General features: G+C 42.1%; 1 protein-coding gene and 2 non-coding genes across 4 annotated transcripts; all 3 read left to right on the top strand.

Annotated features, from left to right (window-relative positions):
* The first annotated feature begins 7,703 nt into the window (after positions 1-7,703).
* Positions 7,704-17,396, top strand: slc25a3a (solute carrier family 25 member 3a). Of its 2 annotated transcripts, none has more exons than XM_056276377.1 (8): positions 7,704-7,773; positions 8,303-8,466; positions 10,616-10,740; positions 11,272-11,451; positions 11,931-12,112; positions 15,214-15,386; positions 15,607-15,717; positions 16,890-17,396. In XM_056276377.1, the coding sequence occupies exons 2-8, from the start codon at positions 8,328-8,330 to the stop codon at positions 17,048-17,050; spliced, it is 1,071 nt and encodes a 356-aa protein (XP_056132352.1). In that variant the 5' UTR covers positions 7,704-7,773; positions 8,303-8,327; the 3' UTR covers positions 17,051-17,396. The 2 variants fall into 2 exon arrangements, with proteins under 2 accessions (XP_056132352.1, XP_056132353.1); XM_056276378.1 differs by lacking the exon at positions 10,616-10,740 and adding an exon at positions 9,447-9,571.
* LOC130110952 (small nucleolar RNA SNORA53) lies at positions 12,768-13,004 on the top strand. Its single transcript, XR_008810136.1, has one exon. It is a non-coding gene; the product is annotated as a small nucleolar RNA SNORA53 (small nucleolar RNA).
* On the top strand, positions 16,141-16,374 carry LOC130110951 (small nucleolar RNA SNORA53). Its single transcript, XR_008810135.1, has one exon. It is a non-coding gene; the product is annotated as a small nucleolar RNA SNORA53 (small nucleolar RNA).
* Positions 17,397-19,365: the final 1,969 nt, after the last annotated feature.

The raw sequence follows: 19,365 nt of genomic DNA, 5'->3' as shown, positions 1-19,365 counted from the left end.
TATCTACATTTACTTGCACACAAGCCCAACAGGGCAACTCAAAACAAACAAACAAAAAAACACACAAAAAATGAACTACATGAGCTTCCTGTGGGTCTAACTTTCCAGTCTTAAGTGTTGTCATGAATTATGTTGTCGCGTGTTTGCTCCTTAAACCATGTCCATTTCTTCCACTGGTCTTCCATCCGAGGTACTGTAAGTCTCAATCGATGAGTCAGTTTTTCCATTGTATGAATGTCTTCCACTATTTCCATCCATTGTCCTTGTGTGGGGGCGTCCACCTGGCACCATTTTCTTGTGATTGCCTTCTTAGCCGCAATCAGCAGTATCTTAACCAAACATCTATCACTTGACCCTATATCGTCGTTTTTAAAATTACAGAAATAGAGGGTCATATAGCTCTTAGGGAAGTCATATCCAAGTACCTTTTGTATTACATCATGAACCATCTCCCAAAACATCGCTAGCTTATTACATTTCCAAAATATATGCGAGTGGTCTACATCCTCTGTTCCACATTTCCTCCAGCATGACTGTTTGGTGCTGGAGTATCTATTTTTGATTTTTGGTGTAATAAAAAAACGTATCAGATTTTTCCAGGAGAATTCCCTCCATATCCGCGAACTAGTGGAGGATTGATGAACTTTCCACATATTCTGCCAGTCCTCCTCTGTAATTTCTGTGCCAAATTCTAATTCCCATTTTTCTTTTATATATGTAGTTGAGTGTTTATTAGTTGTGAGAGCTTGATATAGTACAGATATAGTCCTAGATTTTCTCCCTTTATATGCGTTGATTATAATTTGAATCACACTGTTCACCCCCATGGAGGGTCCTCTCCTGATACGTTTATTGTAATAATCCCTTAATTGTAAATATCTAAAGAAGTCATGCTTTTCCAAATCAAACTTGTCTTTCATACCCTGAAAACTCTCCATCTCCCCTTTTTCCTCTAGAGTGCACCATGCTGTGATTCCCCAGTTAACCCACAGTTTAAAAACTGTGTCATGCCTCGCTGGAGTAAAGTCTCTATCATATGCTACCCATCTCAATAACTGTATCTCATCTTGTAATTTGTTGATTTTAATCAATTTAAACCATAACTCCAGTGTAAATAATGTGATTTAATCCATGTGGGTTTTTGTTTTCTTGTATACTTCTTTATCTCCTAAAATATTCTGGATAGGGTACCCACCATATTCCCTTTCCATGACTTTCCACTTGGCCATGTAATCTTGCCTACACCAGTCAACAGCATATCTCAGCTGGGCAGCTTTAAAATATTCTTTTAGATTTGGTAAACCCATACCTCCCTTTTCCTTTGAGAGTTGGAGAGTTTCATACCTTACCCTGGGCTTCTTCCCTCCCCAAATAAATCTAGATATTGTCCTATCCCACCTATCAAATTGAGCTTGAGTCACCTCTACAGGCAACGATTGGAATAGGTAAAGAAGCCTTGGTAGAATATTCATTCTAACTGTCTCAATTCTTGAGCTGAAGTCAAGTGGCAGAGTGGACCATCTATCAATATCCTTTTGCATCACATCGTTGATCTTGCCGTAATTTGCTTTATGTAATTTAGACAATTCCTTGGTAATGTAAATTCCCAAATATTTGATTTTGTTTAGATTCCAATTAAAGTCAAATTTTCCCTTGAATTCTGTGGTTGGAGTATAATTGAGAACTAGCACCTGTGTTTTTGAGATGTTAATTTTATATCCAGATAAATGACCATATAGTTCTAGTAGCTTCATTAGTTGAGGGAGTGATGTATGTGGTTGCTCAAGATAGGCTATGACATCATCAGCAAATAGCCCCACCTTGTGGACAGTGCCATTCACTGTCACTCCATTAATTCCTTCATTTTGGCGAATGGCCTCCGCTAAAGGCTCAATGAATAACGCGAACAGTGTCGGAGACAAACAGCATCCTTGTCTTGTTGACCTCTGCAAAATGAACTTGTTCGTTAAACTCCCGTTTATTTTAATCCGAGCATTAGGTTGTTGATATAATGTTTTAATACACTGTATTGACTTATTGCTGAACCCTAGTCGTTCCAATACTGCATACAAAAAATTCCAAGACACCCGATCGAATGCTTTTTCTGCATCTAAACTTACTAATAGTGTAGCTTGTCTTCTCTTACTCGCTTGATCAACAATATGCAATGTCCTTCTGATATTATCATGCGTTTGTCTTTCTCTCATGAATCCTGTTTGATCTTCATCTATCAAATCACCTATGAATGAGTTTAACCTTTTGGAGATAATTGTCGTATATATTTTATAATCTACATTTAATAATGAAATAGGTCTGTAGCTCCCACAATATTCTTTATCCTTTCCCGGTTTTGGAATGACTGTGATTATTGCCTCTGACCATGATGGTGGTATCTTATTATTGTGAAGTGTCCAATTGAAGGATCTCAGAAGTATTAGTGCCAGTTCTTCCCTAAACACTTTGTACCATTCTGCAGGGTATCCATCGCTGCCCGGGCTTCTATTGTTTTTCAAAGAATTTATTGCATCTATCACCTCTTCCATCCTGATGTCAGCTGTTAATTTGTCATTTTGGAGCCGTCCAATTGAGGGTAAATCTAATGAATTCAAAAAGGTATTAATTTCCGCTTCGGATGCAGATGTGGGTTGTGAATATAACTCTTTATAATATCCCAAAAATATGTCCTCTATGCTTTCTGGTATATTCGTTAACTCATTTGAATGGGGGTCTCTGATCTTATGTATATGGCCAACTGCTTGCTGTTTGCGAATACGTTTTGCCAACAGTTTAGTTGCGCGCGGGCCTGTTTCATAATATCTTTGTTTGAGAAACAAGCTTTTTTTCTCAACTTCATCTAACAGTTCTTTATTAATGTCTGACTTAGCCAATTTGATTTGCTCCAACACCACGGGGTTTCCCGCAGTCTGGTATTCCCTCTCCATTTCTCTTAACCTGTCTGTATTCTTTCTGGATATAATTGATCTTGCCTTTTTGATCAATGCTGAATGCGCTATTAACTTTCCCCTGATGACCGCCTTCATGGCATCCCAAAATATCGTTGGGTCTACTTCCCCATTGCTGTTTTCTTCTAGATATGTCCGAATATCTGCCTTTAACATAATCTTACTCTGCTCACTATTCAGTAGACCCACATTAAACCTCCAAACCGTATTTCGCTTTCTACAATTCAAATTGATTTCTAAATATACTGGATTGTGATCTGAGATATCCGCCCCTCCAATCCCACACTCCTTTACTCTGTAAATATCGTCTTTGCTCATAAGGAAATAGTCTATCCTTGAATGAACTTTATGTACAGCTGAGTAATGTGTATAGTCTTTTTCCTGAGGGTGTAATTGTCTCCACACATCATCCATCCCCATCTCTTCCAGTGATATATTTACAAATCGAGTAACCTGTGTTTTAGTCCTTTTGATACTGGTCGTATCCATTTTGTGATTCAAAACGACGTTCAAATCTCCCCCACAAATTAAGACCCCCTCTGACTCGTTTGCTATCTCATCAAACAGAGATTTAAAAAATCTTTTATCACTTTCAGGAGGGGCGTATATATTTACCAATGTCACTGGTTTGTTCTCTAACCTCCCCTTCACTATAATATATCTCCCCTCCTTGTCTCCAATCTCCCTATCATAATCGAATTGAGTTTTGTTTGATATTAAAATTGCAACACCTCTCCTGCGCCCTTCCTTGTAGGAGCTATAATATGAATGTCTGTACCCATATTTCTTAAGTTTCCCATGCTCTACCTGTGTTAAATGGGTCTCTTGGAGGAATATGATTTGTACATCCTCCTTTTTTGGCTTAATCATAACCTTTTCCCTCTTCTTTAACATATTTAGACCATTAACATTCAGCGACATTATTTTAGTAGTGTGAACCATCTAGACATCTTGATACTCTTTTTCCATATATTCCCACAGAGCTCCAGACAAAAAAACTACAAATATAAAACACATTAATCAACAACAAAAATAACTTCCAACTAAAGGGGCCTAACCACCCCGAGTCCCCGTTGGTAGGTGAAGGAGAAATCCTTTTCAGAAAGGGCCCCACTCTAGACTTGACATTTTGCCCATCACATGGGATAGGCCTACAGCCTTGTCTAGTAGGCATGTCCAACGTTTGGCAACCGTATAGCCTACCTCTCTCCGTGGCATGTGATGAAAAAGCCTTTTGTAATGGAGCTCAACTCAGTCAGAACGATACCAATCCTACTTTCTCCGATAGGCCTGGATTCTCCGATAGGCCTGGAGCTTCTCTTTCGCTCGTTGTGCAGCTTCACGTCTTCCTTTCGCGCCTTGGACTCGTTGCCACCCTGCTCGCGTCCCAGTCGCCTCCACCTGCTCTGTGGCCTTGGTTGCCGTGTAATCGTCTGGTATCTCGATGTCGCAGCCTCTCGTCTTCATGTCCATCGCAGCTTCCCTGGCATTGTCGTATGTCTTCGTTCCGTTGTTCCAGTGGATCCTTATTTTGGCGAGGGGTGTCTGGAAACGAATTCCTTTACCCTTGAGCACTTTCTTAATGCCCAAATATGATTTTCTTTTCCGGACCACTTCAGCTGCGTAATCGTGATCAAAGTAAATACGTTTGTCCCCTATCTCTATCTTATTCTTTTTCCATGCTTTCTTGAGAATCATTTCTTTTATATCAAACTGTTGAAAGTTCACCACTATTGACCTGGGGGGAGCTGTCGGAGGGGGTTTTTGAGCGAGGGCTCTGTGAGCTCTTTGTATCTGGAGATTGGTCCCTTCTTCTAAGTCAAGTTGAGTATTCAAGAGTTGTTCCACGTACCGGGTAATGGAGCCTCCCTCCGTCTCCTCTGGCACACCAAAGATTCGAATATTGTTCCTCCTTGACCTCCCTTCCAGGTCCATTATTTTTTCTTGCATCTGGCGCGTTTGGGTCGACATGTCCATCAGCAGTTCTGTCGAGTCCGCCTGCCATTCCTCTAGCTCGGCTATGCGCTTCTGGGCCTCAATCATGTGCGCTTTCTGCGCCTGTATTTCGCCGTTGCTCTCTGCAAACTTCTGTGTCATTTCTTCTCGGAAGCAAGCAATCTCTTCCTTCACTTCCCTTTTCACCTCATCTTTGAGTCTGGCAAAGTCACCTCGTAGCTCTTGTTTGAATTCTTGTATCTCTTTAGCGATAGCTGCTAATCCGGCACGCAATGTCTCAGCTGTGGCCGCCGCCATTGTAGCTTCTTCTACCTCGTGTTTGCTATTACCTTGCTCCGACTGTTTCTTCGCTCCCTGTGTATCTGGTGCGTTACCCTTTTGGATTGTACGGCTACCTTTATTCGAATTACCTCCTCTTCTCATTTCTCCTTTTTTTGCGTCGAGTTTAGTGTTTTAGAGGATTTATTTTAGCCAACTTGCGAGAGGCAGAAAGTTGTGCTGCTATTCAAGTCGCCATCTTACCGGAAGTCCCACTGCTGTGTTTTTGAATGCAGACATCTGTGTGGAGTTTTGGGGCCATAAATGGTTTGGTTTCGATCACTACCCCTCAGCAACCCCTACCGATATTTTCTTGCCATTGTGCTTCAGGAAAGCTGGAATATTACACGTTGCACATTTTGAACCTAAAAAAAAGGTATCTTTTCAGTGATTGATTAACCATCCGTCCATTTATCTAGTATTCAAACCACTTATAGGGTTGCGGGAAGCTGGAACCTATCCCAGCAGTCATTGGGCGGCAGGCGGGGAGACACCCTGGATAGGCCACGAGGCCATCACAGGGGGGACACATTCACTCTTGGGGACAATTTAGTATGGCCGATTCACCTGACCTACATGTCTTTGGACTGTGGGAGGAAACCAGAACACCCGGAGGAAACCCATGCAGACACGGAGAACGTGCAAACTCCACACAGAAGATGACCCGGGGCGACCCCAAGATTGAACTACCCTGGGGCTCGAACTCAGGACCTTCTTGCTGTGAGGTGACCATGCTAACCACTGCGCCACCATACCGCCCTAGCTTTACAATAGTATAACCTAAACTAGAGTGATGGATGCATGGCTGCAGTCACCCACACAGTCATCTCCGAGCTTGTCAGCTTACAGGCCTTCATCTGCCAGGACGGCTGGCATCACTGCACTCGGCAGCTTTTCGGGTGTGGTGACCTTCAGTGAACCTCTTGAGGTTTTGATTGAGTAACCGTCCTTTGTTAATGCAAGCCATTAATCCCTGTTTAAATTGTTGATCCAAAAAAAAAAGAAGTAAAAAACGTAAACTGCAGGTGTATTTCCACCACGGTGAGCAATCTGTTCTCAAATTCGAGTTGAACGTGACAACCTATGCAGGTCTTTTTTTGTCCAAGTACAGCTAAATTTGTAGGGGACTTTGGATAAACTAAGTTTTCCAGCTGTGAAAAAAAAATGCTTATACGTTTCTGTGAAGTAAGGATCTGAGCTACCAGGCGTGAAGTAGTCTGCTAACTACAAACAGTTGAGATGCTTGTTCTCTGCCGAGCAAAGTAAAAAGAAGTGTTTAACTTGGTTTATTGCCCTAGTCATGATGGACCAGATGTAAACTGGGTGTTTTTACAGACTTGTATTACTGTATTACTTATGTCACTATGAAAAAGAGAGATTATGACTGCACTCCAATTTGACTTTTTAATATTGCCACACCTCAAAATGAATATTTGTATGTTTGTTATAGTATCTTACTCTGTGTGTGTGTGTGTGTGTGTGTGTGTGTGTGTGTGTGTGTGTGTGTGTGTGTGTGTGTGTGTACACACGTACTTAACAGTGGCACATTTGTGTCTGATTGTGTGTATGTGCGTGCAGATGTGTGTGTGTGTGTGTGTGTGCGTGCGTGCAGGTGCAGATGTGTGTGTGTGTGTGTGTGTGTGTGTGTGTGTGTGTGTGTGTGTGTGTGTGTGAGAGAGAGAGAGAGAGAGAGAGAGAGGGAGCGAAAGAGATAAAAATACTCAGTTTTAATTTCGCAGCTATCTAACCTGTAAACCTGACCTGTATTAGATCCAACCATTCTAGTTGCACTTTATTGCTGAATTGAAAACAACGTTTAAAACAGAGAAAGTTGTATTCAGACAGAAATCTGAAGATAGCGCTGTAATATTGCGTGTTAGCGCGACGTGTGCTTTTAATCTTTCTTGTTGTGAGTCGTCGCACTCAAGGAAGCGATTAAAAACTGCATTTCTGCAAGACCGGCGAGTTGTCCTTGTCTTGCAGAAATTCACTTTCAATCGATAAGGCAACTGCACACCCTGTAGGCCAGCTGACATTGACGTTGGACAAGGTGAATTGGCGACAAGTGAAGGAGGGCTTTGCTCCGTCTTGTTATCGGACCAAGGACAGGAATAGAAGCCACTTCCAACAGGTAATCCACTTAGAAGCGTCCCTCTCACACGCTCTTGATCTGTATGAACCTCCCCCCACACCCCAAAGACTTTAGTCAACTTAAGTCTAAAAGAAAAACTACATTCTGCATCCTCCATTGTAAGGATTGTGTTATGAGCAAACTTAAATTTATCTTTTCAAAGAGAGCATAGCGATTATACTGTGAACCGATGCATTTAATTACCGCAGGCCAATTCAACGATTGGCCGACCGATTCTGATTGACAGGCTGCGCGTCGTCTCTGACGGAGCCGCCAAGCGAACGTAGCCGCCCCCGTTTCCCGGTGACGTCAGGGAAGGACAAATTGATTTGCCGCGAGGTCATTCGGCCTCTACGAGCCGCCGGCTGCCGCACAGAGGAGGCGCCATCTTGAGACATTCGCAGAGTGAGTGGAGTTATTTAACGAAATATCAAATATAGCTTTTTCTTCTGTGACTCAGGGTGGACACATATGTGCCGCAAAGCCACAGCTATTTGTCAGTGTGTATGTGTGACGAACTGTTATTTGTTCTGCCCGTGTACCCATTCCACCTTGGAACGGTCAAGTTAGCAAGCTAAGCTAACGTAGCTAGCGTTAGCTTTGGCAAAGCGCCTTTTGGTTAGCCATAGTTTAGCAGGCAAGCGCAGATCTCCTTTTTTTCTTATCTGTCTGCATCGTCTTTTTAGAAAAGCCTTCATCTCTTAAGCAGTATTAATTTTGTATTTATGTATCAGATGTTCTGGTTATGGGCACATAGCGTTCATACGTTGGCTAGGTTTTTAATTTTTTTCTTCCATACCCATTTAAATCTTGACTAGCTAGCATGTGACTGCGTTCCCTTAGTTCAGGTGTCGGGGTGCGTGTGTGTGCGTGCGCATTTATTGGTTGAGAGTCGTATTACAAGCTAGTTAACGTTAGCTGTACACATCCGCAGCCCCAGCTCGGCCAGGCAGAACGTCATGTACCCGACCGCTCTCACGCAGCTGGCCCGGGCCAACCCTTTCAGCGCTCCGCTGTTCAGCCTTCAGAAAGTCGAAGAGCCCAAACAGACTCTAAATGGACAGAGTCACCGCAGGCTGGCTGCTGCCTCCACAGCCGGTAAGTCTCGCCATTTCTTCCCCAAGATCCGCAGGATGGCTAGTCAGGACCTCGAGAGGCTAACAGCGTTAGCTCAGTCGGCTAGCTGGTGTAGTTGCATAATTTAGTATTCACTGGGCTTAATTTTTTAACAGAATCAATGGGTTATATGTGATTTAAGATTGTGACATGGTTCTCTTACTTCAAGACAATATGGATCATTTTTGATGGTGTAAATGGTGATCCAGTTAGCTGCTAGGCCTTGCTTGTGACAAGCTACCGGTGGAGGACAACGAAGGGCAAACCAGAAGCTTCCTTTTTTATTGCAGGGACTTGTTTTGGGTACATTACTTACTGCTGGCTGTTGTCTTAGAATGGTCGAATGTGTTACTTTAAGGAAGGGACAGACAAACGTCGAGTTATTTGCAGATCTGATTAGAAATGGCTTGACCCCTTACTGTGCAGAGTTCAGACTCAATTGTGCCGAGTAAAAAGTAATTTGTCCAGTTTAGAACACCTCAGACAATTTTTATTGACCATGTAAAGATATATTGATGTTTGAAATCAAATCCTTTAAAGTCAAACCTATACTTTTGCTTTCCTGATGAAGTAATTTTAAAGGATATGCTCTATTGTGACATTAATGTAGCAATAAGATATGTTGTAATCAAGAACTGGATTCAGGCATTTGTGAAACTGGTGAGGTGTTTGGACTTAGCTTGGCCCTGTTGCAAGATAAATGGGGCCATTGCTGCAGTGGAAGTAGCACCAGTACCTGTTGCATAAGGCTTATAACAGGTAATATATCATCTAATGCTCTAGAAACTAACTTGTTACAATTTGTAGTATTAGGCAATAGTGGTGCACTCTAGTGACCATTGTCAGTTACAATATTAACTTTAAATTTGTTCCTGTCTGTGGTTGGCCATTTGGAAAAACAATCCAAATCAATCCCTTTTTTGGGCTTTTAAGTGTAATAAGTGCTACCTGTGTTTCTTTAGAGGGGGACAGTTGTGAGTTCGGCTCTCAGAAGTATTTCGTCCTGTGTGGTTTTGGTGGGATTCTGAGCTGTGGCACCACACACACAGCCGTTGTGCCCCTCGATCTGGTTAAATGCAGAATGCAGGTCTGTTTTTGTGGCTAAGTACCACTTTTAAAACGACTCTACGCTCATCCACCCCTAACCGTGTGTGTTGTATTTTTTTAAGACATTAATTTGCATGGGAGAAATGTAGCAACAGCCTAGTCATGGACGAAGTTGTCGTCGTTTTTGTCATTGTCCACTGATCACCATGATTTTGATGATGATTATATGGAATGCTCATCTTGGCATGGTAAGTGTGATCCTGCACCAGTGTTCCCGTGTGTGGCTAATGATTCTGCCTGCTTTAGTTTTATCTATCACCCCCGCCCGTCCAACTCAACCCACAGCAGAGACCAGGAAGAGGTGAAGGTCAGAGAAGACGGAGGGGCAATATGTCCTGAATGTTAACTTAGCTATTTAAGACATCCAAGTCGATCTTCTGGATTGCCTGAATAAATAGTTGCCCTATACACAAGTAATGTAGGACATTTATGCTGGTATTCCTATTCTGCCATTGACTGTTACTTAACACACTACCTTATAGTAGACTGTATAACTCCAGATTAATCTACTTCATTTAGAGGTAACAATGTAGAAAGTCCAAGTGTATTTGATAAGACATAGCTGGTGTTAGTGTGATAAGATGTGAAGAAAAAAATGAAACTGTAAAAGCTTAAATCTGGGGCGGGGGGGATGTAGTGAAAATCTTTATCAATAAATCATACCGTTTCATATTTATTTTCCCATGTGCAATCTGAAACTATTTAAATTTCATACAGAAATCATGTTTTCAGTGATTCATCAACCCTTAGTGTGTTTTCCTTATAAACATTTGCATGTTAATGAAAGAGACATCCAAATGGTAGAGTTCTGTCACTTCAGTCATTCAGAATTTCCAATGACTTTTTGTTGCTAGCAACAGAAAAGGTCCCCATGTAATGTCAGGAGGGCTAACCCTCACAGTGAAAAGTGACACAAAGTGACGAGGCTTTTCCATTAGGAGGCTCTAGTTTGGTGGTGGTATTTTGTCCTGTGTTGCATGTGACCGTGCATGTTGCATGTATGCTGTGTCCCCTTCTGCCGCAGACGATGTGAGCTGTGAGTTCGGTTCCTCAAAGTACTATGCCCTGTGTGGTTTTGGGGGTATCCTGAGTTGCGGTATCACACACACAGCGGTGGTGCCCCTCGACCTTGTCAAGTGCCGCCTGCAGGTTTGTACAGTAGCTGAGCTCTCCAGTAGCAGCCCTGAACAACAAACCTAATCATTTCTTTTGGAAAACCTCCATCTCGTGTAACATGAGAGATTTGGTATTAGTCTCAACTGGAAAAGCTATGGTCATGTGACCTCTGTCAAAGGATTTAGTTGGATGGCTTTAAATAAAATTCTCTATACACTTTAATGACCAAGTTTGTTATAAGATCAAATCTTAGGACCCCAGGAAATTATCATTTGTGCTTCAATTTGCTGTTGCACTGGGGCAATTCATATTAAAAAAAAGAAAAAGCATTTTGCAGTTACACTGGGACACTCAATCGAAAAAGGCAATTTTAATCCTGCTTGCGATGAATGAGTGAACCATTTAGTTCACAAGTAAACTGCTACCACGTAGTCAGGGCCATCAGTGCCACAGCTACAAAAAAAAACTAGTTTATCCCAAGATTACATACACCCCTAACCCACTTGCCCTCGTTGAAAATGCTTCTAACATGATGCCTAATTGATGTCCTTTCTCCCCCTTCAGGTGGACCCAGGAAAGTATAAGAGCATTGGTAATGGCTTTTCAGTCACAGTGCGAGAAGATGGTGTCAGAGGCCTGGCCAAAGGCTGGGCACCCACCTTCATCGGGTACTCCATGCAAGGGTTGTGCAAGTTTGGCTTCTATGAGGTGTTCAAGATCGTCTACAGTGACTTGATGGGAGAAGTGAGTCCATTAGGGGTTTGGGGTACATCTCTGTATAGAAAAAGGAGTACAAGCATGCTTGCTGATGATCCCTGTTGTTTTTGTTAACTGACTAGTTATGCCTTTCTGGAACAGTCCACACATATGAGACGAAGATGAAAATGCAAAAGGAGAGAAGTTACTGAGTGGCTTTTGCAGGATTCTACCTAAGCTTAACAGCACTTTTTTCTATAGCTCCTTTTGCAGTCAAGTTAAAAATGAGCTGGATTTGGGTTTAAAGTCCCTTTTTCAGTCCCAGTTTAAGTTGCTGTGCTAGAAAGAAAAGTTAATTTGATGACTTATATTGGAAATAAAGAATCCAAGCTTTGGCTCTACTGCATTTGGGTAGATGTTTGGCTAAATTAGCCAGTTGAAATTTTATTTTACCATGATGGGAATTTTCTAGCTTTGGAGGTTTACCATTGCTAAATAAACTCTCTTGGTGTGATACCTTCTAACAGGAGAACACCTACCTCTGGAGGACATCATTGTACCTGGCTGCCTCAGCCAGTGCAGAATTCTTTGCTGATATAGCTCTGGCTCCCATGGAGGCTTGCAAAGTGCGCATTCAGACCCAGCCTGGCTATGCCAACACCCTCAGAGAGTGTGCCCCCAAGATGTATGCTGAGGAAGGGCTCTGGGCGTGAGTGTTTTCCCTTTTTACAACTTAACTGCATTTGGCTGACACTGAGCAGCTGCAGGTATGAGAGGTGTGGAGATGGCAGGGTGACAGGTTGGTGAAGTCTTGCCATAGCTGAAATTTTTGGCTTGTGTCCTTAAATTTCAACTAAGGTTTTGATGCACAACAAACTTGGCACCCACTTTCTTCAGGATCCTTCTGCACCCAAACCAGAGGGTGAAAAGAAAATATCTCTTAAATAAATTGCTCCCACCAACATTACACTAGCTGATTGTAACCCTCCTCCTTCCAGTTGAGTATGTGATAATCATCTAGGGTTGTTTTTCTGGAATGAAAAACTACATGAAACTGCTTTTCATTGGCAAATCGTTTGGCACTGCTGACTTGAAGAAGAAAAAACAAAACACAATTGAAATTGTTCATTTGTAAAGAGAAGAAGTGTTTTGATTTTAAGAGATGTTAAAGATTTTATTCTAGAAAACTATTAAAACTTTTTGCACTTTGTTTTCCCTTTGATAAAATGCTAATAAAAACAAATGTATTTTTGTAATATGTTTGTAATATAGGGATCATCTAAGAAGGTGTTAGTTTTTGTCATAGCTGTGTAACATCAGATTATTATTTTTTTTTAATGCTGTCCCATCACTATTCACTGAAAGACACGTTCCTTAGATCCACCTCTGGAGGGTGCTCCTGCACTGGGAATGCTGTTTCTTGAGAGCAGCAGTCCTGGCTGCAGAGCCCTCAGCAGCTTTCTGGCTGTACAGTTGGAGGTGCTTGAGTCATTGGCGTGTGAGAGCAGTCTACCTGTCCCTCAGCCCCACATGCTGCAGTGGCATCCCTCTCTTCCATGGGTGTGGAGCTCCCGCTGCTGCTAGGCTGGGGGACGGACATTTCACCGGGTCAGCAAAATGCTGCATATGTGGATTCCTACATGGCCCTGGAGATAACAGGGAAAATGTAATTGCTAGGTCTTCTAGTGTTAGGATTGAATGTCTAGAAATGTTTTCCAATTTTCCTGTCCCTGTATTCATATGTTGTGATATCCAATACTCTGAGCAATAACGGCAGTGATATAGCCTGTTGGATCTTTCCCTGTGTCCATCATAATTTACATTGTCAACAACATGTTCAAAAAATCTTTGATGTAGCTTGTTAAAAAATGAAAAGGAAAATGTGTCGTGACCCTGTTCGGTTCCTGTTGCATCTCAGGACTCTCCATTTCTTGATGTCCAGCTCAGCTGCTGTCAACAAAGGTGGTAGTACAAACCCCAATTCCAATGAAGTTGGGACGTTGTGTAAAACGTAAATAAAAACAGAATACAATGATTTGCAAATCTTTTTCGACCTATATTCAATTGAATACACTACAAAGACAAGCTATTTAATGTTCAAACTGATAAAAAACAAATTTTTTTTTTTTTGCAAATATTCACTCATTTTGAATTTGATGCCTGCAACACGTTCCAAAAAAGCTGGGACAGGGGCATGTTTACCACTGTGTTACATCACCTTTCCTTTTAACAACACTCAATAAGCGTTTGGGAACTGAGGACACTAATTGTTGAAGCTTTGTAGGTGGAATTCTTTCCCATTCTTGCTTGATGTATGACTTCAGTTGCTCAACAATCCGGGGTCTCCGTTGTCGTATTTTGCGCTTCATAATGCGCCTCACATTTTCAATGGGGGACAGGTCTGAACTGCAGGCAGGCCAGTCTAGAACCCGCACTCTTTTACTATGAAGCCACGCTGTTGTAACATGTGCAGAATGTGGCTTGGCATTGTCTTGCTGAAATAAGCAGGGACGTCCCTGAAAAAGACGTCGCTTGGATGGCAGCATATGTTGCTCCAAAACCTGTATGTACCTTTCAGCATTAATAGTGCCTTCACAGATGTGCAAGCTACCCATGCCATGGGCACTGACACACCCCCATACCATCACAGATGCTGGCTTTTGAACTTTGCACTGATAACAATCTGGATGGTCCTTTTCCTCTTTAGCCCGGAGGACACGACGTCCATGATTTCCAAAAACAATTTGAAATGTGGACTCGTCAAGACCACAGCACACTTTTCCACTTTGCGTCAGTCCATCTCAGATGAGCTCGGGCCCAGAGAAGCCGGCAGCGTTTCTGGGTGTTGTTGATATATGGCTTTAGCTTTGCATGGTAGAGTTTTAACTTGCACTTGTAGATGTAGCGACGAACTGTGTTAACTGACTATGGTTTTCCGAAGTGTTCCTGAGCCCACGTAATATCCTTTACAGAAGGATGTCGGTTTTTTTAATGCAGTGCCGCCTGAGGGATCGAAGGTCACGGGCATTCAATGTTGGTCTTCGGCCTTGCTGCTTCCATGCAGAGATTTCTTCAGATTCTCTGAATCTTTTGATGATATTGTGGACTGTAGATGATGAAATCCCTAAATTCCTTGCAATTGTACATTGAGAAACGTTGTTCTTAAACTGTTGGACTATTTGCTCACACAGTTGTTCACAAAGTGGTGAACCTCGCCCCATTCTTGCTTGTGAATGACTGAGCCTTTCGGGGATGCTCCTCTTATACCCAATCATGACACTCGCCTGTTTCCAATTAACCTGTTCACCTGTAGAATGTTCCAAACAGGTGTTTTTTGAGCATTCCTCAGCTTTCCCAGTCTTTTGTTGCCCCTGTCCCAGCTTCTTTGGAATGTGTTGCAGGCATCAAATTCAAAATGAGTGAATATTTGCAAAAAACAATAAAGTTTATCAGTTTGAACATTAAATATCTTGTCTTTGTAGTGTATTCGATCGAATATAGGTCAAAAAGGATTTGCAAATCATTGTATTCTGTTCTTATTCACGTTTTACACAACATCCAAACTTCATTGGCATTGGGGTTTGTAGTTAGTTGATGGAGAGGTGGGCACTGTCATGCTCCCCTTCGTGCTCTGAATTTAAATCTTGTATCACTAAAATTACGAGCTAGTCATAAATGCCGAGTCAGAGAGACTGAGAATTTTATTATGGATAGTGCTAAGTAGAGATGGATGGTATTTGTATTCATTACCGGCTTTTTCATAATCTCGCCCCCTCCTCACCTTCACACCCTCTCTTGTTCCACCACCAGGTTCTACAAGGGTGTGGTGCCCCTGTGGATGAGGCAGATCCCCTACACCATGATGAAGTTCGCCTGCTTTGAGCGTACTGTGGAGTTGCTGTACAAACACGTGGTTCCCAAGCCCCGCAGTGACTGCAGCAAGGCTGAGCAGCTAGTGGTCACCTTTGTGGCCGGTTACATCGGTAAGTAAAAACACTTGAGATCCACACCCAAGAGCTGAATTATACAATCCTGTTGACGATGATTATAATAATGATAATTATATTAATAATAATGGTCGTAATAATAGTGGTGGCTTGAATTACTTTGACAAGTAGCTAAGTTGTTTGACAGTTTGCAATATGCAGACAACTTCATGGGTTTTTGTGTGTGTGCTTTCTTTCCACCTTCCCGTCTGTGTAGCTGGTGTGTTCTGTGCCATTGTGTCCCACCCTGCTGACTCTGTGGTGTCTGTGCTGAACAAGGAGAAGGGTAGCACTGCAGTGCAGGTGCTCAAGAAATTGGGGCCTAAAGGTAATGAAATTGGTTTCGTCATGAATCAGAAAAATATGTGAAGTGACTCCTCATTCGTACAGAATTGAGCTCTTTTGCAAGCTGATGTTGGAAGTTTTTAAATGTTCAATTTCTCGTATGGACAGACGCATACATCTCGCTTACGTCAGTATTTAGTTGTAGAAGATATTATTTGGCTGATGGTATTCTAAATGGCTTTTGGGGAATGTTTTTGTGAATAACTTTTGCAGGCAAGACTAATGTGTTTGCAGGTTTTTCACCTAAACCAAACACTGTACTAGTTGTGCTTATCAGTATTGTCAGTTGTAATAACTGTTTAGATTAAAACCTACATACTCTGAGAGCAGGATAAGTGGTTCAGATAATGGATGGATGGATGGATACTGTGACACAGTTGGATAGTAGCAGTCTGCTTCCTTATCCGACACGTTCCTTAGATCCACCTCTGGAGGGCGCTCCTGCGCCGAGACTGCTGTCTCTGAGCAGCGGTCCTGGCTGCAGAGCCCTCAGCAGCTTTCTGGCTGTACAGTTGGAGGTGCTTGAGTCATTGGCGTGTGAGAGCAGTCTACCTGTCTCCCAGCCCCACGTGCTGCAGTGGCATCCCTTCCCTCCACAGGCAGGGACCTCCCACTGCTGCTAGGCTGGGGGACGGACAAATAAATCAATTGACTTACCTTTAAGGTTCAAGAGTACACAAAATGTCTACTTTCTTATAGAATGTGCACAACATACGTTTATTACAAACACTGCAATTCAGTTCTTTTATTGCTTGGGTTGTGGTAAACAAGCACTTTGAAGGAACAAGATGAATGTTGGTGCTATGTCAAGAAAATGTTCATTTTAAGTGCTAACAAAGTAACTTATCTATCTGGTGACTAACCTTTTAAGACTTGATTGATAGATGTTGGTTAGAATTTACATTCTTTCAGACTTTAACTCCCAAAATATATCTGAAAAACTCCCAAATATATCTGAAAACTTAAGTTTATTTCCTTCAGATGAGAGACAGGTGGTTTTTGCGTTAAACATTTTATAACTGATATCTGGGAAATTGGCACCATACAACATTTTAAGCTTTTGAGCTACACTGATTTTTAGTTCAGTTGTGCACTTGAGTTCATTCAAAAGCCATGATTTCAGCAAAGATCAGAAACATTCTCCCTCTTTCTTAGGTGTATGGAAGGGCCTGGTTGCTCGTATCATCATGATCGGTACCCTTACCGCCCTGCAGTGGTTCATCTACGACTCCGTCAAGGTCTACTTCCGCCTGCCCCGCCCCCCTCCCCCCGAGATGCCCGAGTCCCTCAGAAAGAAGCTCGGCCTCACAGAGTAAAAAAAAGAAAAAAAATTCCTCCACCCAATTCACATCCCTATACTGCTCCCTCCAGGATCCCCTCACCGAGCAGCAAGTCTCCATTCAATGCATTATCCTCCTGACTTCTGCAGTGCTACACACAGCTGTTTTCTATATTTATGTTCCTCCAGCTCCTGTCACCCTCTTCCAGGTGCAGAGTTGCTACTAATGTATATTAAGAAAAAAGAAATCAATGTGCGAAGAGAGAAGCGGATGAGCTGTCCCCCCTTGGCTTACAGAGAAGGCAGAAACTATTCTTATGTAGAAACACACTCTGGTTGTCATTAGTGATGTGGAAATTCTAATAAAAGAATTATTCCCTGGGAAAAAAAACTGCTCGTGGAGGTCTTGATTTTTGCCTGAAATGCATTATTTTGTAACGGAGGTACAAATTGGTAATTTGTCCCTTAGGGGCTTTCTGAGCATTATGTGCTGTATTTTTAAAAATCCTAATGATGCACTGTTTTATAATTGGGATAAAGCCAATCTCCAATTTCATTGGTTTAGTCTTGTCCTAGTCTGGTGTAAAGGCTGTACCAACCAAAATCTGGTCGGGCATATCCGGCCCTTTCCTCTCCTGGGGTGGTGTCTACATGGTAACCCTAGATTTGCGAAACTCGTGGGATAACATTCTTATAACACAAATGAAATACTACATATTCAGAAAGAAGTAGGAGGAAGTATACTTATTTATCCCAACCCCTTCTGCACTACTTAATTGATTCGTAATCGTTATCTACAATTTAGAAACAATTATCCCAATTCTATGTACAACCCAAATATCGCCCAGTGTCAGTAAAACAGTTATCACAGCCCTCCCTCGTCCCTATACCGCTTTAAAAAAAAGAAAAGAGTTTACATCTTTTTGGACTGAACGTTTGTACTTGGTGCTTGAGTTCTACATCCAAACTTTTCCACAAATTCGCCCCACAGATGGAAGTACACATAGGTACGTACTCCTGGTACCAAGTTTCTTCAAACTTTCCTCTCACATTATAACCCCTAACACAACTACGGCAAAATAAATAAACAGTAGTAATCCTGCCTTGGCCTCACTGTCACTAATATCGGAAGATTTTGAAATTTTAGATCCGCTATAACACTAAGCCTTGTTTCAACTATGACCCTGGGTCGTCTGTGGGGAGCCCAAGTTGGCTTAGCATAGCAACTACCGCATCACTAGCATCACTGGACCCGGTTAGTTCTTCTAAATCTACAGGCGTTGCTCGTTTCTTTTGTCTTGATCACTAAAAGCATACATGTAAGATAAATTACACACACACAGAATTTGCGAGTCGACTATATTTTGGAGGCGCGCCGTCATTGGAAATCCCGCACACTGGGGCAGCGTTTGGGTTTTTCCAAGAATAAACCATCTGTTTCTCTTATTATCCGTTTTGTTTTTCAACTAGCCAAAGCTTGTCCTGACTTGTTCCTGTTTTTCAACGCTAGAGGGAGCTCTGACCTTTGACAAACGCGGTTGCGCGCTCGGTTTTTTTTTTTAATTATTAGTATTATTCTATCATATGCAGCATTCATTTAAGTTTAAGAATTAGGTAATATTGCGCTCGCCTTACCATACCTTACTTGGAAATACTGCTTACAAGCGATGTGTTGCTTCTATTGAGACTGGTCTGAAATCCTGCTGTGTGCATCCATCTCAATGAGAATTGATTCAGGGCTGTATGTGCGTGGATTGGTAATGTGTCAGATGGGATACCTGGAAGCAGGGAGGTGAGAAGACCTGTGTGTAGAACTGTACATCATCTAATGGCCCTGAGCCTGGCATGCGTCACAGTGAACACACAACTAGATGTCTATTAGACATCCTTTTAGTGATACAATTACTGCTGCTACCATTATTATCCATTTGGTTAGTCATGAAAGTGGGTAGTTTGCACCCTGGGCAAAAAATAGATAAATGGTGCCATCTGCTCTTTGAGAAAAAATAAAAAGATGCATTTCAGTATGCGGCCCGGGTCTACTGACAGTAGGGGGTTGAGAGGTGTCATGGGGAATGGAGTCCATTTGCGTGGTCCTTTTTGTGATATTGCTAGACTGCATGTATTACAAGCCATAACGGATCAAAATGTCATCGTTGTTCCCTCCTGCTGCATAAAGCATGTAGCAAGATAAAAACGTTGCCCTCGACATAGGTACACCATTACTGTAGGTACACCATTGCTGAGAAGCATCTTTGCAGAAATCCTCTTTGTGTTTAATTTTGTGAGTCATTTCTGCGTTCATGATATCACACACACATTTACTTGCGGTCTCAATGAGTTACTTGTCCA

This window comes from Lampris incognitus, chromosome 3, assembly GCF_029633865.1.
Source record: "Lampris incognitus isolate fLamInc1 chromosome 3, fLamInc1.hap2, whole genome shotgun sequence".
Lineage (NCBI taxonomy): Eukaryota > Metazoa > Chordata > Actinopteri > Lampriformes > Lampridae > Lampris > Lampris incognitus.
The sequence above is the reverse complement of the archived record's forward strand: the minus strand, read 5'-3'. Positions and strand labels throughout refer to the sequence as shown.

Bases quoted from the DNA above. Each gene is read 5' to 3' on its own strand.
- slc25a3a (XM_056276377.1), top strand. From the start codon at position 8,328: ATGTACCCGACCGCTCTCACGCAGCTGGCCCGGGCCAACCCTTTCAGC. The intron at 8,467-10,615 runs GTAAGTCTCGCC...CTTCTGCCGCAG, and splicing joins GGCTGCTGCCTCCACAGCCG to ACGATGTGAGCTGTGAGTTC. The intron at 15,718-16,889 runs GTAATGAAATTG...CCTCTTTCTTAG, and splicing joins CAAGAAATTGGGGCCTAAAG to GTGTATGGAAGGGCCTGGTT.